The 27,343-nt window shown below is 40.6% G+C and overlaps 1 protein-coding gene across 3 annotated transcripts in view; it reads left to right on the top strand.

The window, feature by feature from the left end:
• Positions 1 to 26,567, top strand: part of LOC136882292 (UDP-glycosyltransferase UGT5) — a 41,962-nt gene extending 15,395 nt beyond the window's left edge. For all 3 annotated transcript variants that reach the window (XM_068229426.1, XM_067154862.2, XM_068229427.1), the window contains exons 2-6: positions 1,374 to 1,621; positions 12,677 to 13,263; positions 16,762 to 16,984; positions 20,516 to 20,735; positions 24,884 to 26,567. In XM_068229426.1, the coding sequence (XP_068085527.1) occupies positions 1,384 to 1,621; positions 12,677 to 13,263; positions 16,762 to 16,984; positions 20,516 to 20,735; positions 24,884 to 25,166 (1,551 nt within the window). In that variant the 5' untranslated portion in view covers positions 1,374 to 1,383 and the 3' untranslated portion in view covers positions 25,167 to 26,567. The remainder of the gene's footprint in view (positions 1 to 1,373; positions 1,622 to 12,676; positions 13,264 to 16,761; positions 16,985 to 20,515; positions 20,736 to 24,883) is intronic.
• The last annotated feature ends 776 nt before the right edge of the window (positions 26,568 to 27,343 follow it).

Below are 27,343 nucleotides of genomic sequence, written 5' to 3'. Positions count from 1 at the left end.
CCGTAAACCGTAGTTACAGCAAAGCAAAAGTCCGACTCGTCGGCTGAATGGTCAACGTACTGGCCTTCGGTTCAGAGGGTCCCGGGTTCGATTCTCGGCCGGGTCGGGGATTTTAACCTTCATTGGTTAATTCCAATGGCTCGGGGACTGAGTGTTTGTACTGTCCCCAACATCCCTGGAACTCACACAAAACACTGTCCTCCACCACAATAACACGCAGTTGCCTACACATGGCAGATGCCGCCCAACCTCATCGGATGCACTCGGCTAGAAATAAATACACAAAATGAAATTAATAATTAATTCATTAGCAAAGCGAAACATCGAGCTCATAGCTTACTGATACACACTCCAGGCTCCAGGCCTAACCTATATAGCAGGTCCTCTCAAACACCCAAAATCTCACGCGTGCAAATTGAGGCACAGAGTTCCTGTGCACAGTGCATCGGTCCCATTCGGCTCGGCTCGGACCAACGCTTCGTCTCTGGGCTACTCGACTAAGCTCGGCTCGGATTTGGAGCGCTGCGGAGCAAGTAAGGAAGAGGGAGATATGCGGAGCGAGCGAGACAGGCGTGTGTAAAGAGAGAGACAGCGCTATTGCTCCAAATCGAGGAGTGGGGGTCTGCACTCTGGTCAATCACGCGAAGTCGTCTTTTGCACAGATGCATGCACTCTGAGAGACCTTGCTATATACATATAGTGTAGTAAATTACACCAAGCTGCTCACAAAAATTCCCCAGTCTACAGGCTATGCAATGTCTACAACAGTGCAGTTCAGAAAAATAATTCTTTAGACTTCTGTGTACTTCTAGACCTGTTTCTACAAGAATCCACCATCCCCGTGGAACCTTAAATGAGGTTAAATACTATTCTGAAACCTTAGATGAACTTGAAAACTGACTAATAATCTAAATGAATATTACTTACCTTTCAAAAGATCCTACGTGTCCACAGAAGATAATTTTTACACATAATACACTAAGTAAAAACTGTGTAGGTAACGTGCATTAGTTAAACTATGCTCAAAATGATATGTGGCAGTTGCAAGTGTTCCGCAATATGTCTGCTCTCAGATCCACTGAACATTTTACTTTCGGGATTTAACATGCAGCAATAAGTTGCGCGTTGTTGGAAAACTGATGTTTCTTCTTTCCCACCTAGACTGCCAAAATAACACACTGTGCTCCGGCATAATCCTCTATTTGTTACTAAGTAGTTCTGTGGCCTCATTTAGTTTTATACCTCGTATCTTTAGATCGTTAGAAACTGAGTCTAAATATCGTCGTCTTAGTCTCCCTCTACTTCTCTTACCCTCCATAACACAGTTCATAATATTAATGATGATGAGCACGTTTGTTCTTATGTCGCTTTAGATAAGCTACGATGGCGGGAGAGCTGTGTACTTGGACCCTGCTGTTGCTCGTGGTGGGCGGTACCCAAGGAGCCAAGATCCTCGGACTGTTCCCGTTCCCCGCCAAGAGCCATATGATCTCCTTCTCGCCCCTGCTACAGGAGCTGGCTCATAGAGGACACGAAGTAACAGTGGTGAGCTCCTTCCCCCTCAAGAATCCGCCCCCCAACTTCAAAGACATCGTACTGGACGACCTGTTCCCTAAGCAAGGTAAGTCATCTACTGACTTCATACTACTGATGTCTACAAGCTTGATATTAGTACAGGGTCTCTTATATAAATCCAGACCGACCGCACGGTGTCTGTACTCTGCGCTACGACAGCTGCAGTACGGGAGGCGCGCGCATAGTGCTTGACCTTGCAAGCAGCCTGCGCGTGTTCGACCTGGCAAGCATGAGTCGCCAGTCTGAATCCCTGCTGTTAACATGGTGAGACAGACAGTGGCGCCGACTTTGGGGGAGGGGAGGCGTTTTCTGCCTCCCAAATGATCTTAGGGGACAGAGTGCTATCCCCCCTCCCCCACAAAAAAACTCCTCCTACATGTAAATTCCCCTTAGAACGTGGAGTTTGGTAGTCTTCGGAGGCTGTACGGTGTTAAATATGGAGGAGGTGGTAGATGGTTTTATATCAAGAAGTTAGATTAGAAAGCGGGCATTCCTTCAGAGAACTACATTTCCCAGTGGAGATTGTTGAGGTGGTTCATCCAGTGGTAGAGCTTTTCACATTTTGTGTCATGAAATGCATAATATACAGTATGGTAATAGGACAGTTATTACTAAAATGTATTTATGAATCAAGATCTATTTTTTCTGTTAACTTGTGAATAATATTGAAAACTCAGTGCATAAGACTCGTTCAAGAATGTATTTCAGAAACAAGCTCCATTATTATTCTGTTTTCTGTTTGTTTGTTTGTTTGTTTGTATTAATAGTTGTTCCTTATTTCACATACCTGTTCGCTGACATTGATAGAAATCCGGCAACTTCCTAGTGTGCAGTTTTGCTGTTGTAGACAGGAGTCAGAATGCCTTTAGCAGGATTGTTCCAAAATGCCATGAACAAGTCTGAAATAACCGTATCCACAGCCAATAAAGTATTGTAATAAGACGAAGCAAAAAGAAATCCCCCCCCCCCCCGCATTTCCCAAAGGAGAAGAACATGAAAGGAAGAGGAAGAAGTCATATTTCATTGAATAAGCCCCCAGTCAATGTACTCTTCCTTTCTTTCTCCTCCGCTTTTTTCTAAACAAGAAGAAAATAACGAAAAGAAGCTATATCTGATTGAGTAAAGCTTTAGCCATTAATCTTTTTTTCTTTATTTCTCCTCCGCTTTTCCAAAAGAAGGAGGAGAAGAAGAAGAAGAAGAAAAGGAGGAGAAGAAGAGGAAGAAGAAGACATGTTTGATTGAATAAGGCCTCAGCCATCGTTCTTTTCTTTCTTTCTTTTTTTTCTTCTTCGCGCCTCTCCTCAAGAAGAAAAAAGAGGGAGGCGAAGCAGGAGAAGAAGAAAACCACCTTATTGATCGAGTAACCCCTCAGCATCTTTTCTTTTTACGTATTTCTCCGCCGTTTTTCCTGAAGAGAAGAAAAAGAAGCCATATTTGATTGAGTAATCCCATCGCCATTGTTTGTTTTCTTTTTTCTCGCCCGCTTTTCCTAAAGACGAAGAAAATACATTTGGTCGAATTAAACGTCTTGTAGGTTTAATTTGAGAACGTCCTTGTGTTTCAGTTACACAAATGGAAATCTGCCATTGGTGGAATTCTAAACATTGATAGATATTTGTATTCTCTAGGTTTCGACGTCAAAATATAGAATTACTTTGCCAGTGAAAAATGATTGACTTTAACTGAGTAACACAGTAGTGATATTGGCTCGAGATAGAATGAAGTAAATCGTAAAGTGACCTGCGGCAAAGCCTATTCACTTAGAAGCGAGCAGTAGAGAGGAATTTTCTGATTCTTATTTAGAAACGCTGTTGCGAGCGGAAAGGCGAAAGGTGAGGACCAGTTATAACTGGAGGTATTTTAGATAACAAAGATGAAGAGATCGTTCGTGATAAAATGATGATAAGTGCTTTTGATACAGCTGGGGGAGATAGAGCCCGAAAATATGGAATGTTCTTTCTGATAAAAAGCAAGCACGATGTAACCTAGTTCATTTTCTTGCAAAAGGTTTTCCGTCCTTTATCGAGCCAAATGAACAGCGCTTGCCATATCCCGGACAACTGTTGGAGGTTCCCCGCCCACCCATGCCCACATGACCCATCATCCTGCGTTTGGCCAGGATTTTGATTCCCGGCTCTACGAAGTGCCTCGTATACTCTGCGATACATACACGCCCTGAGTGACCTTCCTTCAATTTCGCGACAAGCCAATGAGTTTCGAGCTTACAAGATGCTCTCTGTTGCTATTTCTTTTCTTTTCCCCCTCATTTTTTTTTTTTTTTTTTACAAGTTGCTTTGCATCGACGGACACAAATAGGTCTCATGGACGACCATGGGATAGGAAAATGCTAGGAGTGGGAAGGAAGCGGCCGTGCTTTAATGAAGGTACTGCCCCAGCATTTGCCTGGTGTGAAAATGGGGAACCACCGAAAACCATCTTCAGGGCTGCCGGCAGTGGAGTTCGAACCCACTATCTCCCGAATGCAAGCTGATAGCTGCGTGATCTAACCTACGCGGCCATTTGTTCGGTTGTTAAAGTACCATTGTCAAAAAATATTATATTCTATCGTTCACTGATAGTGAACGTTTGTAATTTATTAAAATAATAACAATTATTTAATACATTTTACTATACGTCGTGGACTGTATTTCATATCATGCCAGGAAGGGCCTCCTGGCATTTATGGACAGGTCTACAGGATGCATCATGCCAGGTTGACCAACCAGCTTGTCGTTTACTAACAAAAGAGGTTGATCAGTAGTGCATGGGTTCCATTCCAGCGTAACTAATAATAATAATAATAATAATAATAATGTCCGCCTCTGTGGTGTAGTGGTTAGCGTGATTAGCTGCCACCCCCGGAGGCCTGGGCGAGGTACTGGACATCCTCCCCAATTGTATCCCCCGACCCAGAGTCTGAAGCTCCAGGACACTGCCCTTGAGGCGGTAGAGGTGGGATCCTTCGCTGTGTCCGAGGGAAAAGCCGACTCTGGAGGGTAAACAGATGAATAATAATAATAATAATAATAATAATAATAATAATAATAATAATAATAATAATAATAATAATAATAATAAATTATATACAAAAATAGCAAAATTAATCTTCGAAATGATTACTTCTTTCACTTAAAAATATAATTCAATTCAATAGTTGGGTTTCAATTAACAACTGCTGTCTTATTTTTATTTTATCATAGCTTTGCTTTGTCCAATAAGGGCACAGTGCTTTGCTAATTTCCTTTCCTACTTTTTCATGTTAGGGGCAAAAGGTACCAAGTCTAGTGTATTTCCATGACAAATAACAAAAATCAAAATTTGATGATTTGATTTTACAAAGGCATAACATATTTGTATTATTACAGAAGAGAGGAGTCTCCGTGGCTCAGGCGGCAGCGCGCCGGCCTATCACCGCTGGGTTCCGCGGTTCAAATCCCAGTCACTCCATGTGAGGCTGGACAAAGCGGAGGCGGGACAGGTTTTTCTCCGGGTACTCCGGTTTTCCCTGTCATATTTCATTCCAGCAACACTCTCCAATATCATTTCATCTGTCATTCATTAATCATTGCCCCAGAAGAGTGCGACAGGCTTCGGCAGCCGGCACAATTCCTATCCGCTAGATAGGGCTTCATTCATTCCATTCCTGACCCGATCAATGACTGGAAACAGGCTGTGGATTTTGATTTTCACGTAAGAGAAATTTACGAATCTTTTCGCTGAAAAGCATGCATGTGAAATAACAATAGAAAAATGTCATTTTCGCTCTCCAAGTTCGTAGCATACGAGGGCAATCCCAAAAATAAGGTCTATTTTCTTATTAATACATAACTCTGCTCGTGTGGCTGTTGGTCACAATTTTGTGAAGAGTGTTTCCCGCGCTCGCCGCGCTGAGGCACTTGGCAGCCGTTGAGAATGGAGCTTCCGCTAGATCAGGGCCTCTCGAACGTCCAAAATCTCACGTGTGCAGAGCGAGGCGCAAGAGCTCCGTGCACTGTGCATCGGTGCCGCTCGGTATGGCTCGGATCAACGCTTCGTCTCTGGGCTACTCGGCTAAGCTCGGCTCCACTCGGCTATACTCGGCTCAACTCAGCCCGGATTTGGAGCGCTACGGCGCAAGTGGGGCAGAGGGAGACAGGCGGAGCGAGCGAGAGAGGCGTGAGGAAAGAGAGAGTAAGTGCTATTGCTCCAAATCGAGGAGTGGGGGGTCTGCACTCTGGTCAACCAAGCCAAGTCGTCTTTTGCACCGTGCACAGTGCATGCACCACGCGCATGCACCCTGAGAGACCCTGCGCTAGATGTTACCGCCAAGTGCATGCATGTCAAAAATGTTCGTAAAGTGGTGTAGAGAGTTTGCAGCCGGTCGGACTGAAATTCACGACGAACAAAGGAGAGGGAGACCGTCAATTTCCCTCGAGACAGTCGTGAAGGTTGAACAAATCATGAGTGAAGATCGGCGGATCACCCAGGATGATCTCTGCACTTTGATTCAGGATGTTTCCCGAAGCGCCGCTCACAGAATTTTAACGGAAAAGTTGAAATACCGGAAGGTGGGCAAAAGATGGGCGACAGCACCGACGGCGAGGTGAAAGATGGGGTTCATAACTTCTTGAACAGCATGGCGGCGAGCTGGTATGACATGGGCATACAAAAACTATCACAGCGTCTACAAAAATGCATCGACCGAAATGGTGATTATGTAGAAAAATAGCTAAATGTTCAAGCTGTAAAATTATGTAAACCATTGTAGAAATAAACAGGTCTATGTATTTATAAATAAATAGGATACCTTATTTTTGGAATTACCTTCGTAGTTTCCTTTATCTCCGATGCACAGATGTAGAAATATCATGTTGTATTCATCTTCTTGTGCATAATTTATAACCAGTGATATATTGCGTTTAAATGAACTTCTCTGTACCTAAGTTTACGACCTGGAAAAATGCAACGTTCAAAACAGGTTTTCTATCATAACGATGAAACAAATGGCATAAAAGCTCTCTGTACATTAGAGGGAAGGATTTACGTATAAAGTCAAGAAAGTGTATTATCATTTGCATGCACTAAAAGTAGGTAATCAGAAGAGGAACTACGTAGAAGCGTAGTACATGGGTTCCATTCCAGAGTAAATAATAATAATAATAATAATAATAATAATAATAATAATTCCTCTCACAGACGCTACCACACGGAAAGTACTTGCAGTTAAGTACTTGGGAGAAAATGGATCTCTGCGAATCAGAGCGAGAACCTAGCCATAGATGCCAGATGTACCAAGTTTGATAGGGCTTATCACTCGTGTCGTAGTACCTATTCATCTAAGTGCCTCTCCAAGAACCTCAGACACTACAACTCGGTCGTCAAACCATCTGTTCTGTATGCTTCCGAGTGCCTTGTCATGGCTAGGAAGGGCCCACTCAGAAAGCTAGAGTTAAAGGAGAGGAAGATCCTGAGGAGGATATTAGGGCCAATCAGAGAGGAAGGAGCCACTTACAGAATCCGCCATAATGATGAACTGTATGAACACCAGAAGGACATTGTCACGTCTATAAGATAAAGGCGCCTGACCTTTTATGGACACTTGGCCCGTCTGGATTCCAAAAAGACTCACCAACAGGATATTCACAGTAACAGGAAGAGGCAAGGCTTCTAAGAACAAATGGATCACGTCAAGTTAAGTCGGATATGGAACAACTAGATATCCCACTGGGACAAACTCATGACCGACTACTGTTCCGTCAAGCCATCCAACACGGAGTTTTCCCAACGTCCCTTACAAGTAAGAAGACTACAGGAACTAAGTGGGCAGAGGAGAGAAAGCTGGCTCATAGTCAGCAAATGAAGGAGTATTGGAAGAAGAAGAAGAAGAAGAAGAAGAAAGCAACAAGTTTAGCGAAGAGTAGATACGAGCCCCGTGGTCCTCAGTAGGCCTAAACGACAAATAAGAAGAAGAAGAAGAAGAATAGCCAACGGCCGTAGTCGTGTTGAAACCCCGGATCCCGTGAGATCTCCGAAGTTAAGCAACATTGGGCGTAGTCAGGAGCTGGATGGGTTGCCACGCGCTGTTGGTGGGGGTAAGGGAATGGAGGAGCGGAAAGGAACTGGCCACCCTACCGCACGTAAACTCCGGCTCAGGAACACCTCTACGGAGGTTCGGACCTGCCTTCGGGCAGAATAACCCCTACCTTCTTCTTTTTCTTCTTCAAGTGCCATATCCGGTTGCCCAGACGTCGGCGATTACTCTGGAGAAAGTTTTTCTGTCTTCTGCTAGTCGGAAGAGTCTCTCAGTTGTCTCAATACCGGTCCACTGTTTGATGTTGTGTAACCATGTTATCTCTGGTCTGCCAACTCGCCGTTTTCCCTCTATTTTACCTTGGAGAATGAGTTTTATGAGGCGATATTTGTTTCCTCTTAATATGTGGCCTAGATAAGCTGTTTTGCGAACTTTTATAGTTGTTATTAGTTCTTGCTTTGTCCTAGCTCTCCTTAGGACTTCATCGTTTGTTATCATATCTGTCCAGGGTATTCTAAGCATTCTTCTGTGCAACCACATTTCAAAGGCGGCAAGTCGTTTCATACTTGCGGCTTTTAAGGTCCATGTTTCTGCTCCATGTAACAGTACTGACCAGATGTAGTACTTCATTAATCTCTGTCTGAGCTTCAGATTTAGATTATTATTACAGAACAAAGAGCTCATCCTGCGAAATGCAGCTCTAGCGTTCTCAATTCTGCACCTGATTTCCTTATCTGGATCCTAATAATAATCATAATAATAATAATAATCATAGGGAGAAAGTGAAATAACATTGTATAAAGTTAAACAGTATCTATCCATGTAAAATTGGAAGTTTGAGAAAAAATTAAACAAAGGAAAGGAAGCCCACATCCGCATGTATTCCCCAAAATGGCATAATTACAATGGAAGCTCGATATCTCGAATCACCTCGGGAGATATTTATTTCGAGATATCGAGAATACCGTTTTTGACCATGTATAGCACATAATTGAATCATATGTATCTACGGGCTTATAGTGAATACACTATTTTAACAGTATTTAAAAATATACAAACTAACTCTATTTTACGGCATCACTTTAATTATAAAACATATTATTGTAACATTTTTAGTAGACAGGATACTGTACATACAGGAGTGAAACAAGAAACATACATCGCTTAACACCTTCGGAAAAAATCCGTCAGTCTCTTCTGTTTGTTACTGTTAACCTTTCCTTCCTTCACGTTGAAACTTCTTATCAATACCACGTACCCGAGATTCATATTTGGAGCTTGTCATCCGCGACTTCGGGGGTTGCTTTCGTACGTGACCGGTAATTAATTCACACCCAAGGAACAGCGAGGCTTCGTCGATGTTTTGATCACTAGAAGTTTTAGTTATTCGGTTCGCGTCATATTAGCTCCCAGCATCACTGTCAACCTTTCTTTACTGTTCCTCACAAACCACAAATCAATCTAACAGTTAATGTTGCACAAAATACGAGTTACAGAGTATTGCTTGCTGCAAGGGAGGAAATGTTTGCTTCGAGAAATCCAGAAATTCTTGTAACCGAATTTCGAGTAATAGAGAAATAAATACACGTGAAGAATAGGACGAACCAAGACCAACTACAAGACCTTAACCAACCTATAGAAAATGTCCATAATGGCGGCAGCTGGAGTGCTAGCATGCGTTTGTTTTGATTTGTGTAAGCCGTGTTGTAACCAAATATTTACGGAAATTTGAATATTATTAATAGTGAATTATATTTATTTATAGTCTTAAGAAGGTTATAGATCCTCTTTCAGTGCCGTAATAAGCTGTTTGTTCTCAAAGAGCTTATTTATTACAACAATATCGGTGGTGATTATGTTAATGTTGGTTCTCGTGTTCTTCTCTGAAAGTATTTTTCTTCATTTTTAGTTACCTATGCAATATGTCTATACGAGTAGTTTATTGTGCTGTGTGCCTGGATGTAAGTAAGAGCTTCAGTGTTCCCGTTTCCAAAAGACCTAGTATTAAGGCAAAATTGGGTTAAGAGCATTCGTAAGGAAAACTTCGAACCGAATCATAGGACTGATAATGTTGTGTGCATTAATCATTTTATCATTTTTGAAATCAAATGTATTGTGAGGGAAGACATTATATACCCATAGGGGGTGATCTAATTCGAGCGCCGCGCAAATTTCCGAGGTTAAAACCAATGATGCCTATTCTAGCATTTTCCCTATAAGCCAACGTACCTTACTACGAAGGAAATTAAATCAGTCCCAGAAAGATTCGGAAAATCATGAGCAAGATTTGTTATTTGGAGACTAAATTAAATTTAAACGGTGCTGCAGGAATGATGTAATTAATTTTCAACGTTTTACAATGAACGTGCGTAAACTAAACCTAACCCCATTTCCCGTGAGTGAACATGAGGATAATGTTCTTTTTTTATATATAAAATACAATTATGCCATCAATTCTGGTGAGTTTTAAGGTGACGAGTGCTTTAGATGGTCAAGTGTGTCATACAAATATCGCTTGTACCTACTCAGCAATACAGGTGGATTTTGGAGGGTTGAAATTTTGTTGGAGAAATTTGTTTGCGTGTTTTACATAATGGTCTGTGGTTAATGGTAGTGTTACATTGTATTTTATGTAAGGTTAATAATGTTCTTTGTTGACATCTATATAGGCCTATCGTATTTGTTGACCGGAGATTCATATGTGAAATATTCTTATACTCTGTGTCTTTTTCAATCCGACGTTGATACAATAATTCTCCTTTCGTTATTTTCCCTCTGAAATTTCATTTAAACTTACAATACGCGATAACGCTACTTTTGGTGTTTAATTATTTATATTTTGAGTTAGTGAGTTGCACTTCATGACGTTCGATTTGTGATATTTTCTTTAGGTGACTCGGAATAAACATGCATAACCTTTCCCTCAACCTCTCATATCGCACACCGATGTCCGCTATGTTTTTTTCTGGATTACGGTCTGATGTAATATTGTAGTTGGTCTTGGACGAACGGTCAGGAAATTTAAGTTACTTCGAGATACTCAAAATTTGAGTAACCGAGGTTCGAGATATCGAGGTTCGACTGTATATCTTTTAATCGTTGCCTACGTTATAATACAAGGCCTGGAAATAGAGCCCGTAAAACGCTATGGAAGTGGTTACACTGAAGTTCAATGCCGGGCCGCTAGGATCGCTTTCTTGCCCCCTGACTACCAGGCTCGCGCCTTTAAACGTGTTCATTAACTGAGTTGGTTGTGAATGTATTATGTATTTGTCTGATGTTAAACATTCGCAGTTCCAGTCATGGTTTATTCACGAGAAATTAAAGGTAGTGGAATTTCATTTCACAATTTCCAGTGAATGTTCAATGTTCGAAACATTATACAGAGGAAGTATTACGCATGAGATACGAATTCAAGCTGATCGAAGTAGACCTCTGTTCCTAAGTTTTGATCCGAGTTACGTCATAAGAATCGGGCGATCCAAAATTTGTCACTGGACATTTTTTAAACTATGCTACCGTGACCGGCAATCATTTGAGAGGCTTCTTCAAACTCAGAAATCTTAAATTAGGAAACCAACGAGGAAAATAATTTGCCCAATAAATTTCACGAAAATGAATGTAGCAAGAACTGAAAATATTGTATTTTCCCCTGAAAAAATCTCTGGATTGAAAAGTATGGAGGTAGTTTTGTCCCGAGAGCATAAAATACAGTTTAAAATAAGCCATTTGTTTTATGGAGCATTTTATTAAATTGTTCAATGCGCATAACGTCTGCAACACCTCACATGGGACATATTCAGGAACGAGAACAAACGAGCATCTTTCAGCCGGGCGAGTTGGTCGTACGGTTAGGGGCGCGCGGCTGTGAGCTTGCATCCGGGATATAGTGGATTCGAATCCCACTGTCGGCAGCCCTGAAGATAGTTTTCCGTGGTTTCCCATTTTGACACCAGGCAAATGCTGGGCTGTACCTTAATTAAGGCCACGGCTGCTTCCTTCCAACTCCTAGGCCTTTCCTATCCCATCGTCGCCATGATACCTATCTGTGTCGGTGCGATGTAAAGCCACTAGCAAAAAAAAAAAAAAACATCTTTTAGTACTGAAGATGAACTCCTTAGTTGGTTAATTAATGATTTCCTGTCGTATATTAAGAAACTTAAAATGCATTCAGAGAAAGTAAAAACGAATCATGAGAGAAATGTATCAGGCGTAGATCTTGACTATCCAGTCCACTGTGGCCTGAGTAAAATACCTCATAAGTATACATTTGCATTATGCATTGACGAGGAACCTAACGAGCTATGACATCGAGCTCTTCTTCAGCTACCTAAGACGCCAAGCGGAATACAATGACATTATGGTTCGTGTGGCAAAAGAAAAAACAGACTATAAAGGCTGTTTAGAACATATCTGTTCTCCAGCTACTCAAAGTCCAATATTGTGGCTTATTCGTTTTCAAGATCAAGGAGCCCTCAGATACCGAAAATCATCGTCTGTGGCACTTCTGCAGTGAACGGCGGTATTTGTCACTTCCGCTACGCAGTACTTGTCCCGAAGAGAGTTACTAAAAGGTGTACCTGTACGTTTATTTTTTCGAGAGACATGTTCAACAGTGAAATTAAGTGTGGAAAGTATAAAGGCAACAAACCACCTCTTTTTCTACTTTGAAAATTTCTGAGACCTCTGTTAGACAACATTGCTTTGAGCCACTCAAGTAGAAGAGAGAAAATTTTGAAACTTGATAAGAAGCCCCTCAGAAGGAAAGTTTTGAAACTTCAATGACATATCCAAGCCAATGCAGCACCGGTCTATAAATAAAGTACTGTCAATACTCGCAAAAACATTCAGTTCATTTATTTAGGATATACTTTACTTATTGACATATACGGCCATGCGAATACAAGGGGGCAAGACCGCGATCCTAGCGGCTGAATGGTGAACTAGGAAGCAACCCGTTTCCACGAGTGCATTTCAAGGCCTTGTATTATAGCGTAGACAACGCTTTTAATCTCCAGACTGTCCCCCTCTCCTACTGTGTAAAGAACATCTCGCTTGCGCTCTGTGACGCTGGTGTTGTCCGTGTTTCAGATATCGACAAGATGTTCAGTCTACAAGACCAGAAATCGTTTTACTCGATCTTGATGTTCATCGCGATGGGTGGGTCTGCTATATGCGAGCAGAACTTGCGCCAGCCCAACATTCAGAAGCTGCTCGCAGACAAGGACTTGCACTACGACGTGATCATCTTCGAGAGTTTCTTCAGCGAATGTTTCTTCGGGGTGGTCCACAAAATGAACGCTCCTGTGATACTGATCAGCGCCAACACTGTTACCCTGTGGTTGGGGGACCCCGCAGGAAATCCCCACACTACGTCCTACATCCCCGACTCCATAGCCGCCCACCGGACGGACATGACCTTCAAGGAGCGGCTGATTAATTCTCTAAACGCAGTCTTATACGTCGGATTGCGAGAGCTGGTCATCCTTCCGCGGCAAGACGCGGCGATGCGTCGTGTTCTCGATGACCCCACCATTCCGAGCGTTGCCGATATCGAGAGGAACACGTCCTTAATGTTGCTCAACACTCACTTCAGTATGACTTTCCCTCGACCATTCACTCCCAATACCATCGACGTCGGGGGAATGCACATCAAACCGCCTCAGAAATTGCCCAAGGTGAGTGCAAATCGGCCGAACCATCCTCTATTAACACTAATGGTGGTGGTGGCTATTGTTTTAAGAGAAAGTACAACTGGACAACCATCCTGTGTTAAATACTTATGTTGGTGGTGATTACTGTTTTAAGAAGAAGTACAACTGGACAACCATCCTCTATTAACACTAATGGTGGTGGTGATTATTGTTTTAAGAGGAACTACAACTGGACAACCATCCTGTATTAACACTAGTGGTGGTGGTGATTATTGTTTTAAGAGGAACTACAACTGGACAACCATCCTCTATTAACACTAGTGGTGGTGGTGATTATTGTTTTAGGAGGAACTACAACTGGACAACCATCCTGTATTAACACTAATGGTGGTGGTGATTATTGTTTTAAGAAGAAGTACAACTGGACAACCATCCTCTATTAACACTAATGGTGGTGGTGATTATTGTTTTAAGAGAAAGTACAACTGGAAACCATCCTCTATTAACACTAGTGGTGGTGGTGATTATTGTTTTAAGAGGAAGTACAACTGGACAACCATCCTCTATTAACAATAATGGTGTTGGTGATTATTGTTTTAAGAGGAAGTACAACTGGACAACCATCCTCTGTTAACACTCATGGTGGTGGTGATTATTATTTTAAGAGGAAGTACAACTGGACAACCATCCTCTATTAACACTAATGGTGGTGCTGATTATTGTTTTAAGAGGAAGTTCTACTGGACAACCATCCTCTGTTAACACTCATGGTGGTGGTGATTATTATTTTAAGAGGAAGTACAACTGGACAACCATACTCTATTAACACTAATGGTGGTGTTGATTATTGTTTTAAGAGGAACTACAACTGGACAACCATCCTCTATTAACACTAATGGTGGTGGTGATTGTTGTTTTAAGAGGAACTACAACTGGACAACCATCCTCTATTAACACTAATGGTGGTGGTGATTATTGTTTTAAGATGAAGTACAACTGGACAACCATCCTCTATTAACACTAATGGTGGTGGTGATTATTGTTTTAAGACGAAGTACAACTGGACAACCATCCTCTATTAACACTGACGGTGGTGGTGATTATTGTTTTAAGAGGATGTACAACTGGACAACCATCCTCTATTAACACTAATGGTGGTGGTGATTATTGTTTTAAGAGGATGTACAACTGGACAACCATCCTCTATTAACACTAATGGTGGTGGTGATTATTCCTTTAAGAGGAAGTACAACTGGACAACCATCCTGTATTTACACTGATGGTGGTGGTGATTATTCCTTTAAGAGGAAGTACAACTAGACAACCATCCTCTATTAACACTTATGGTGGTGGTGATTATTGTTTTAAGAGGATGTACAACTGGACAACCATCCTCTATTAACACTAATGGTGGTGGTGATTATTGTTTTAAGAGGATGTACAACTGGACAACCATCCTGTATTTACACTGATGGTGGCGGTGATTATTCCTTTAAGAGGAAGTACAACTGGACAACCATCCTGTATTTACACTAATGGTGGTGGTGATTATTGTTTTAAGAGGATGTACAACTGGACAACCATCCTCTATTAACACTCATGGTGGTGGTGATTATTGTTTTAAGAGGATGTACAACTGGACAACCATCCTCTATTAACACTAATGGTGGTGGTGATTATTATTTTAAGAGGATGTACAACTGGACAACCATCCTCTATTAACACTAATGGTGGAGGTGATTATTATTTTAAGAGGATGTACAACTGGACAACCATCCTCTATTAACACTAATGGTGGTGGTGATTATTGTTTTAAGAGGATGTACAACTGGACAACCATCCTGTATTAACACTAATGGTGGTGGTGATTATTGTTTTAAGAGGAAGTACAACTGGACAACCATCCTCTATTAACACTCATGATGATGGTGATTATTGTTTTAAGAGGATGTACAACTGGACAACCATCCTCTATTAACACTAGTGGTGGTGGTGATTATTGTTTTAAGAGGAACTACAACTGGACAACCATCCTCTATTAACACTAGTGGTGGTGGTGATTATTGTTTTAGGAGGAACTACAACTGGACAACCATCCTGTATTAACACTAATGGCGGTGGTGATTATTGTTTTAAGAAGAAGTACAACTGGACAACCATCCTCTATTAACACTAATGGTGGAGGTGATTATTATTTTAAGAGGATGTACAACTGGACAACCATCCTCTATTAACACTCATGATGATGGTGATTATTGTTTTAAGAGGATGTACAACTGGACAACCATCCTGTATTAACACTAGTGGTGGTGGTGATTATTGTTTTAAGAGGAACTACAACTGGACAACCATCCTCTATTAACACTAGTGGTGGTGGTGATTATTGTTTTAGGAGGAACTACAACTGGACAACCATCCTGTATTAACACTAATGGTGGTGGTGATTATTGTTTTAAGAAGAAGTACAACTGGACAACCATCCTCTATTAACACTAATGGTGGAGGTGATTATTATTTTAAGAGGATGTACAACTGGACAACCATCCTCTATTAACACTAATGGTGGAGATGATTATTATTTTAAGAGGATGTACAACTGGACAACCATCCTCTATTAACACTAATGGTGGTGGTGATTATTGTTTTAAGAGGAAGTACAACTGGACAACCATCCTCTATTAACACTCATGATGATGGTGATTATTGTTTTAAGAGGATGTACAACTGGACAACCATCCTCTATTAACACTCATGATGATGGTGATTATTGTTTTAAGAGGATGTACAACTGGACCACCATCCTCTATTAACACTGATGGTGGTGGTGATTATTGTTTTAAGAGGATGTACAACTGGACAACTATCCTCTATTAGCACTGATGGTGGTGGTGATTATTGTTTTAAGAGGATGTACAACTGGACAACCATCCTCTATTAACACTGATGGTGGTGGTGATCATTGTTTTAAGAGGAAGTACAACTGGACAACCTTCCTGTATTTACACTGATGGTGGTGGTGATTATTGTTTTAAGAGGAAGTATTACTGGACAACCATTCTCTTACCACTAATGGTGGTGGTGATGATTATTGTTTTAAGAGGAAGTAAAGCTGGCTTCAGACTACCCAGGCCTGTCTGATCCAAGCTGAAAAGCTCAGATGAAACACTCATTCGGACTGACTCATCTCTACATCAATGGGATTTAATAGACTCCTTGTTGTACTGCGGTGCTGAAACGCAGACCATCAATAAGTCGGCTGCATGCATTTTCTCGTTCTTTGGATGACGTACGTGCAGCAATTCCAGAAGCGTCACCTGGATACGTAGCAGGTCTCAAGATAAATTTTTGGGACGGTAGTCCTTTATAGGTTTACCGTAGTTTCTTGATGATTATTTATGTAATTACTGCCATATACGCTTTGTAGATTAATAATAATAATAATAATAATAATAATAATAATAATAATAATAATAATAATAATAAGGTTCAGTTTAATAAAGACGGATCCTTCTTCGTTTTCAGGAGCTAAAGAAGTTTCTGGACGAGGCTCCCCACGGGGTAATCTACTTCAGTTTGGGCTCTAACGTCCGCAGCGCCAACATGCCGGAGAGCATGAGGTTAGGTCTCCTGGAGGCGTTCTCTGGCCTCAAGGAACAAGTCCTCTGGAAGTGGGAGACAGACACGCTCCCAGGAAAGCCGGCCAATGTGCGCACCGAGAAGTGGCTGCCTCAGAACGACATCCTAGGTAAGTACAATCAGGAGTCCGGCTCCATAACTAAATGCTGGCCTTTGGTCCTAGAGATCCTGGATTATATTCCCGGCCGGGTCGGGGATTTAAACCTTCATTAGTTAAGTCGTCTGGCTCGGAAGCTGGGTATTCGTTCCATGTTCAACATCCTCATAGTCGTGCAGGACGTCAATTCGAAAGACCTGAACCAGGCTTTTCCGAACGCCATTACGCCATTCAACATGAATAAATACATGAATAAATAAATAAGCCGCATCCACATCTACAGCCATACTTCGCTTTTCTGCAGGATTAGTTAAAAGAATGTATGTATCATACCATCGAGGGAGAAGTTCTTTACACAATTTCTTGACATTCCGTCTTTAAGATCAGGGATATTCGGTATGAGAGCTACAGGGGGCGTAATTACAAATGCCAAATTTCTCCGTTAATATTAGCTACATCGAAAATTGTGCATAATTTCTGATCTCGTATGTTTCATACGTTTTTACGGTACGAGATGTAATAACAGTGACATTCGCGATTATTACTAACTTCCAAATATTGTACATTACAAAAGTTGTGGAGAATTCTTGTATAACTTGTATATCACCGCCTAACGAGCTATTAAACGGAACTTGGAAATATTATTCAGTCCTGGTAACGAGTGAACAGGCGATGATAGTGACTCAAAACCGCAGGTTCATTAACCCCTACTGAGACATAGGAAGAAAAGATCACTCGAAAAATTAGGCTTCCATTTCAACAGCAGGGGCATCCTACTAAAACGATGTTTGTTAAGTTGTTCAGCACCGAGCAAGTTGGTCGTGCGGTTAGGGGCGCGCGGCTGTGAGCTTGCATCCGGGAGATAGTGGGTTCGAATCCCACTGCCGGCAGCCCTGAAGATGGTTTTCCGTGGTTTCCCATTTTCACACCAGGCAAATGCTGGGCCTGTACCTTAATTAAGGCCACGGCCGATTCCTTCCAACTCCTAGGCCTTTCCTATCCCATCGTCTCCACTAGCAAAAGAAAAAGTTGTTCAGTAGGTAAACTTTGCCTACATATTATGCTAAGTGGCCTTCTGTGCAGGCATCACCCTAGTGAGTAGTCAGCGCGAAAGGAAGCATCACTAGCTGAGAGAGACCGAGCTCGATAGCTGCAGTCGCTAGCATCCAGTATTCGGGAGATAGCAGGTTCGAACCCCACTGTCGGCAACCCTGAAGATGGTTTTCCGTGGTTTCCCATTTTCACACCAGGCAAATGCTCGGGCTGTACCTGAATTAAGGCCACGGCCGCTTCCTTCCCACTCCTAGCCCGTCCCTGTCCCATCGTCGCCATAAGACCTATCTGTGTCGGTGCGACGTAAAGCAAATAGCAAAAAAAAAAAAAAAGCTGAGAGAGAGAGAGAGAGAGAGATTTCTAGGACATTTTCGTACCACGGACATTTCATACGACTTCACCGTCTGATTACCTGAAATGTGTCAGTTGATTACTTTAAAATATTTAGGAGAGGACATTCCGTACTACTTGAAAGAATAGGAACTATAGCGAAGTAAAAACGATATCCTACTGCATGTATTCATTTGTATATCCATTGTCCACTACTAGAGCAGAAGCCCCCGCAACGGTGTGACCACTACTGGTGTTAACGTTCCGTCGGGCGCAACTGATCTGATTGGCAGACGTGTTAATTCTTACCTCGTATTCGTCATTCGCGGGTTCCTAGTTACTTCCACCATTCAGTAGTTTCTGTTTCCACGCGACCTTCAAGCCCATATCAGCCAGTTCATCAGAATATTTTGTTTTACTTATTACTCGGTAATGAAATAAGGCAATGGTTTATAAATATTCACAATAATAGTAATATTACCCATCCTTATGCTCGTCAGGTACATTGCGCCCGAACACGATATATATTTCTATTGTAGTGTTTTGTTTCAGGGATTATTCCCGTTGTGAGGAAATACTACAAGAACAAGAGTTTATTGGGTTGCACATTTGTCGGCTAGCACCGAACAGCTTTTTATTTACGTAAACATAAGTGATAAGTATAGTTTAAAGGAAAATTATTAAAATAATTTTATTTATTTTTATTTTTATGCCTTGTATGTGGCGAAGTTAGGGCTCACGGCCCTCTCTTACACTTAACCACTACGTACAGTACATAATCACATACTTTAGTAAAATAACATTAGCAGACCCTAGAGCTACTTAAATTTATGGAGTAATATTATAACAGATTATAATTGTTATTTTTAATGATTAATATTATCTAGCCTATCTACATCTACATCACCTAACAATAGTTCTAAATCATAATTGCACTCATGCACACTAACATTCATACAAGCTGGTCACGTATTTAAGAGGAAATCTCGACAAGACCGTTTAAATGAGACTGTTGAAGTGCTATTACGTATACTGACAGGGAGTGTGTTCCATAGCCTTGCCCCAGACACTTGGAAAGAGTGGCTGTATACAGATGAATGATTAACAGGTATCATAAGGGTAGAAGTCGATCTGGTATTATGTCCATGGAAAGATGAGAGGAAGTTAAAATGTGAGGATAGGTATTCAGGTGTAGATTCGTTCAGAAGTCGAAAAATTAGTGTCGCAGTATGTAAATTCCTTAGTTGATCAATTTTCAGCCAGGATAGCTTCTCATAATAAGGGGAAATATGTGTCCTAAAGTTCAAAGAAAATATAAATCGTATGCAAGAGTTCATTGCCCTTTGAAGTGTCATAGTTTGTTCTGTAGTTGCATCGGTTAATACGACATCACAGTAATAAATTATTGGAAAAATGAGGGTTTGAATAAGTTTTATTTTCATGTTGTGTGGTAGAATGGATTGTTTCATTTTTAGGGGGTGAAGAGATGCATATACTTTTCTGCAGACACTTGTTATATGGTCATTCCAGTTTAATGTGTCATTCATGACAACGCCTAGGTTTTTTACAGACTTCTGAAAAGGTATAGCTTCACCACAGAGCATGAGGTTAGGCTGCTGTATGATGTTTAGCGTATTTAAAAGTCTAGATTGTCCTATTATGATTGCTTGCGTTTTCTTCGGGTTAATTAATAGGCAGTTATCTTTAGCATAAGAGCTAATTGAATATAAAGTCGAGTTCATATGGTGGATTGCTTTATCAATGTCAGGGACCTTAAAGTGTGAGTATATCTGAAGATCGTCGGCATAAAGATGATAGTTGCAGTCGTTCAGATGAGAAGAAATGTCATTAATATAGATCAAGAATAAAAGAATAAATCTAGAAGTTTTCTTCAGCAAAAGTAAATTATTTTTATTTCTGATTTCCAAAGTGTGTCTGTGAGGCTCATTATGTGAAAATGGAATTCCAATTTGGCATCAAGTGGTACGGATTGTCCTGGCGTAAATATCTGGGGATTACGGGAATTTTAGCAGCTGGACATCTTCCATGGCTCTTCTCTACCTTTCTCAGATTATTCCATCGAAGGATCGAAACATTTCTCATTTTTATTGCAACAGACGATGAAGGCTCCTCAATCTGTGTTTTTTTTTTCTTTTTCAGCTCATCCTAACGTCCGTGTGTTCATGACCCACGGAGGACTTCTTAGTGTACAAGAAGCGACCTACTTCGGAATTCCGCTGCTGGCCATTCCGGTGATGGGTGACCAGAGGCCGAATGCGGCGAGAGCACAGGACGCAGGGTATGCGCTCTTCCTGGATCCTTGGAATGTCACTCGAGAGTCAGTGAGCTGGGCGCTGGGTGAGCTTCTTACAAAGCCAAGGTTGGTTCATTCACTAGTACAATAAGACCTACATTCGCATTTTCAGTTTAATTTATACATAATCATTATTCAAATACATAGTTTGACTTAATGTTATGTTTTAGTTACAAAAAATTTAATTATTAATTACTTGTTCATTTAATTACTTGATTACTCACTTTATATTACGTATTAATTACTATATTTCACTATACCGTACATATTATATATATATATATATATATATATATATATATATATATATGTGTGTGTGTGTGTGTGTGTGTGTGTTTAGCAACCAAAGAAGCACGATATTCATGTACAACAATATTTCAATCAGTATAGCACCTTCATGATAAAATGTATTTATTTATTTTTAAAAATTGTCGCACCGACACAGACGGCGACGATGGGGTAGGAAAGGGATAGGAGTGGGAAGGAAGCGGCCGTGTCCTTAATGAAGTTACAGCCCCAGCATTTGCCTGGTGTGAAAATGGGAAACCACGAAAAAACATTTTCAGAGCTGCCGACAGTGGGGCTCGAACCCACTATCTCCCGGATGCAAGCTCATAGCTGCGTGCCCCTGATCGCAACTTGCCCGGTAATGATCAAATATTAATATATGTATGTTCAACCCTTGTCCCGTTGTTCTACGGGGTCGTATTTCGTTCTCCCGAACCTGCATCCTTCTTTTCCTTACATGTTCCAACTCGAAAATCCAGGACTAATCCGCCCCTTCATATTCCGTATTCCCGCCTCTCTCTCGTACAAAGAAATTTGTTTATCCGCATACCAACCCTCCTTAACTCGTTATCTTCTGACAGGAACTTGGACTTTTTTTTCTTTTTTTCGTATGCCTTCTTTAATCGATTCTTCCTTAACCTAGTTCATTTTCTTCATATTCCTTTTTTTCTCTTCTCATTGCTGTCTTCCCTTTTGTGCATAATGTAGGCTAATATTCATTTATTTATTTATTTATTTTTTACTGTACTATACCATTACTTATGTGTTATATCTGTATTTATCTTACTGTGCCTAGCTATAAGTTCTTCTCTTCGTTTTACGTTCAATCTTCAATTTACCTCGTTGTTTCTTTTGCCTTTATATTTTGTTCTTAACTGTTGTGTCTCTATTGTTATTTTGTTAGTTTTTAATTTTTCTTCTATTTTTATCATTAGATGTTTTTTCCTCATTGTTCATCCACTTATTTTTTTATGTTTGCCTTGTGCTTCTCAACTGTAAATATATTTTTCGTTGCGGAACTCTGTAATTCGGCTTCTTGCTGTTTTGGTTTCCCAAATAAATAAATAAATAAATAAATAAATAAATAAATAAATAAATAAATAAATAAATAAATAAATAAATGATGTGGAACGAGTCTCCCTAGCGAATGTTTACGATCGGATGCCCTTCCTGGCGTCAACCTCATCAGAGGAGTAAATGAAAATTTAGTATTTTTAATTGTGGAGATTTTAAAATATTCATTAAACTAGGGGGGATTTCCCTCCTAATTTTTCCCGTGGTACGATAATTACCATGATTTTTGAAAACAGTTACTTTAGTCTTAATTAATGGTACGGTACTTCTTTTACCAGACAATTCTGCAGACTGTTTAATTTCTTCAACTGCAGGCTTTCTTATTATTGCTGTCATTACTTCCCGTTTCCAGTTAATTTATCACGAACTCGCCCATTCTGAACAACTCGTAGGCCTAAATAACACAATCATTCGCTTATATACTCTGTAATATGGTTTATAACTTACTAGCCTATAATAAACACTACTATCTGAAGCTTTGAACTGTCAACGTTGGAGTTACATAACTGAAGGTTCAAATATTTGAAAATGTTGAATCAGAAATTGATTTAATTGACTCCTCAGCTCGGTTTATGCTATACTATACTTTGAATCTAATTGGTGCAAATATTATTTTTCCATTGAGCAAGTAGTGGTAGTTTAATACCACAGAAGTGTTTTTAACAGAAAAGTGTATTATATTGCAGAAGAATTTCCGTTGCGTGCTTGAGGCCGGTGCACCAAAACCAGTGTACTCAAACGAAATACACCTGTCAGAACTTTTGAAAGAAATAGAGAAGCTATTCTGTTTATGGCATCCTCTCCCTGGTCCACCTCTCTAATGTGTAGCCTGCAGTTCCCGGTACAGCCAGAAATTCACGATCAATCAATCAAACAATACTGATCTGCATTTACGGCAGTCGCCCAGGTGGCAGATTCCCTGTGTGTTGTTTTCCTAGCATTTTCTTAAATGATTTCAATGACATTGGTAATTTATTGAACACCTCCTTTGGTAAGTTATTCCAGTTCCTAACTCCCCTTCCTATAAATGAATATTTGCCCCAATTTGTCCTCTTGAATTCCAACTTTATCTTCATATTGTGATCTTTCATACTTTTAAAGACACCATCCAAACTTATTCGTCTACTGATGTCCTCCCAAGCCATTTCTCCACTGACAGCTCGGAACATACCAATTAGTCGAGCAGCTCGTCTCCTTTCTCCCAAGTCTTCCCAGCCCAAACTTTGCAACATTTTTGTAACGCTACTCTTTTGTCGGAAATCACCCAGAACAAATCGAGCTGCTTTTCTTTGGATTTTTTCCAGTTCCTGAATCAAGTAATCCTGGTAAGGGTCCCATACACAGGAACCATACTCTAGTTGGGGTCTCACCGGAGACAAATATGCCCTCTCCTTTACATCCTTACTACAACCCCTAAATACTCTCATAACCATGTGCAGAGATCTGTACCCTTTATTTACAATTCCATTTATGTGATTACCCCAATGAAGATCTTCCCTTATATTAATACTTAAGTATTTACAATGATCCTCAAAGGGAACTTTCACCCCATCAACGCAGTAATTAAAACTCAGAGGACTGTTCCTATTTGTGAAACTCGCAACCTGACTTTTAACCCCGTTTATCAACATACCATTGCTTGCTGTCCATCTCACAACATTATCGAGGTCATTTTGCAGTTGCTCACAATCTTGTAACTTATTTATTACTCTATACAGAATAACATCATCTGCAAAAAGCCTTATCTCTGATTCCACTCCTTTACTCATATCATTTATATATATATATAAGAAAGGTCCAATAATACTGCCTTGAGGAATTCTCCTCTTAATTATTACGGGGTCAGATAAAGCTTCGCCTAATCCAATTCTCGGAGATCTATTTTCTAGAAATAAAGCCACCCATTCAGTCACTCTTTTGTCTAGTCCAATTGCACTCATTTTTGCCAGTAGTCTCCCATGATCCACCCTATGAAATGCTTTAGACAGGTCAATCGCGATACAGTCCATTTGACCTCCAGAATCCAAAACATCTGCTATGTCTTGCAGGAATCCTACAAGTTGAGCTTCAGTGGAATAACCTTTCCTAAAACCGAATTGCCTTCTATCGAGCCAGTTATTAATTTCACAAACATGTCTAATATAAGCAGAAAAAATGCCTTCCCAAAGTTTACATGCAACGCATGTCAAACTTACTGGCCTGTAATTTTCAGCTTTATGTCTATCACCCTTTTCTTTATACACAGGGGCTACTATAGCAACTCTCCATTCATTTGGTTTAGCTCCTTCATTGGGGTTGGGTTGCTATGCAGTCCATTTCACCTCCTTTGGCGATGTGCCTGAAACGAGATGCGCCACTAATTTTCTTACTTACTCACTTCCTTGAAAATAAATCCCTTTATTAGGCTGGACACAATGCAACGTTGGGATTCATAAGACAAATGCATTTATCGCAGCCTGTCATTTTCAAATAGATCTGGCGTCAGCTTCAAACGAACAGTAATTTTTATTTTCTGCTGACTACTAAGCGTACATTCACATAAAATAAATAATGTCTATACCGTATTAGTTTTGAAACAAACAGATTATGTTAAACATTTCTGAGGTGATGTTGACTTTATCAACAACTGTGGGATGTTTTGAATGCAGTTGTATTTGTCCATCATACCCGACCTCAAGTTCCGTTCTTTGATGTACTAATATGATCTTACCGAGAAAATATAACCTTAATTCTGGTTTTTTTCTTAAATTGTGTCCACAAGGAAACTGCACAGTCCTGTAATCACGTCCCATGATAAAAGGGATCAGGTCAATTACAGTACTGCAACTCACTTTTCTCGTCTTTCTTTCCAGCTATCGGGAGAATGCCAAGAGGATATCAGCTCTGTTCAAGGACAGACCTCAGAGCCCCCTAGAGACAGCGGTGCACTGGACCGAGTATGTGATAAGACACAAGGGAGCAAGACATCTCCGTTCGGCAGCTACGGACCTTTACCTGTTCCAGTATTTCCTCTTAGACGTGCTGGGCGTGCTCTTGGCAGGTCTGGGCTGCGTTGTCTTCGCCGTCTGGTACGTGTGTAAAGCCCTGTTTTCCAGAAAATCCACCAAGACTTCACGGGCAAAGAAGACTAACTGATCTCAGCTGTGGAAGATTATCCAGAGAACATGTGAAATTAAGATGACCGATGCCACCTTTAACTAAACTACTCTATGAAGTGACAATCGTGGACGCAGTAAAGTGTACTTTAAGATCGGAAGCAAACGGAGCCACTAGCCAATGTCACGAGTGGCTGCCACTTGACTGAGATCGACTTGAGTACACTTACCGTATTGAATACGATCCCCGTTTACATGTAGTATGTTACTTGAGTATCGTATTGAATCCGCCAGGCAACATCGACGTATACGAACGATGCAGAATTGTAGTAAAATCTATATCACCTCTTAGAATTTAAAAACGCCAAATGCAGTAGAAGCCCAGGAGATAACTTTCAGTTTTGAAAGTATGTGTGATATTCCAAATGTAATTGGTGCAATAGATGGAACGCACATTCCAATTTTACCCCCAACAGAAGGTTATCGTGATTTTGTTAATCGCAAGGGTTGGCCGTCTATATTCGTTTATAAGAAGGGGAGTTAGGGATTGGAATAACTTACCAGGGAGATGTTCAATAAATTTCCAATTTCTTTGCAATCATTTAAGAAAAGGCTAGGAAAACAACAGATACGGAATCTGCCACCTGGGCGACTGCCCTAAATGCAGATCAGTAGTGATTGATTGAATATGACTGCGGTTGTTGATCATTTATACAGGTAAATATATTGACCAGCTTATTATATTTGTTATTTCGACAGAACTTTGATGATGATGATTTCATCACAACAAACATGGAGTGGGTGCGCAATACGATCTCAGTACGATCCGCGTTTACATGGAACTCAATTCGAACCGAGTACGATACGATACCATATTTTACCGTATCGGCCATGAGACTCGATCCGAACTGAGTCTCCTTTTACATGGCGTTTTCAATACGGGAACTGTACTCAGATCGATCTGAATCCTGCATGTAAACGTACTATGTAAATATGTCCTCTAGTGAACCCCGCTTGCAGACATTTTCTCCAACTGCGCCTCTGTAGCAAAATGGACTCCGATACGGAAGAATGTGTCGCACTACTAATGATACGAGAACGTCGACGTCAACGATGACATATATATATATATATATATATATATATATATATATATATATATTTGCTAGGGGCTTTACGTCGCACCGACACAGATAGGTCTTATGGCGACGATGGGATAGGAAAGGCCTAGGAGTTGGAAGGAAGCGGCCGTGGCCTTAATTAAGGTACAGCCCCAGCATTTGCCTGGTGTGAAAATGGGAAACCACGGAAAACCATTTTCAGGGCTGCCGATAGTGGGATTCGAACCTACTATCTCCCGGATGCAAGCTCACAGCCCCGCGCCTCTACACGCACGGCCAACTCGCCCGGTGACAAAAATATAGCACCGTTTGCAGGTGCATTCAATGTGACGTACCCACTTGGCCCACAGATGAATGACAAAATTATAACGTGGCGGGTCACTTTAATATTAAAATAAATAAATGATATGTCATTGTTTCTCCAGAAACAGTATCCCAAGGGCGCCAGTCTTCAAGCTGATGGCTTGAAAACAAAAGTAGATAATTAATAATAATAATAATGCGTAATGAGACTCAAAAAACTCCCAGGAGTGAGGTGAACGGAACACAAATCATTAAGTACGCTAACTTGGAATTTAAGGATCATTAATAATCATTTCATAAAATACAAATTAAAACAGCTATTTATTAAGATGAAAAACGTGACGTAACGGCGTTTTAACGACATCTGAACTTACGGAAACAAAAGAAAAATTGAATGAAATTAATTTTAAAAATGAACTGTTGCGCGAAGACTTGCAGTAACTTATGCCATAAGCTCTCCATATGTAGACTCTGTTGTCTTGAAGCTGATGATATGTGGATTTCGTACCGGCTGCCTTCTCTGTTGTTGGATTCCAGTCCTACTTCTACATTTCCTGTCCTTAACACTTCCTACTGTACTCCTTACATAAAGTCGTAATGAGTCTTAATTTTAAGTGCAAAACCACCATGGGTTATGTTTATGGAGAGAATACATTCGTATTCTTCCGTATTACGGAACAGTAGCGTAGCTAAATTCATAATAAGAGCTCTCCTGCCCTATACTAGTCAAAGCCGATCTCCCGTTGACTACCTCTCGTCATTGAGATAACAAGTCCCAATGAGAGTAACTTTT

This window comes from Anabrus simplex, chromosome 10 (assembly GCF_040414725.1).
Source record: "Anabrus simplex isolate iqAnaSimp1 chromosome 10, ASM4041472v1, whole genome shotgun sequence".
NCBI lineage: Eukaryota > Metazoa > Arthropoda > Insecta > Orthoptera > Tettigoniidae > Anabrus > Anabrus simplex.
This window is presented reverse-complemented; position numbering and strand designations above follow the sequence as displayed.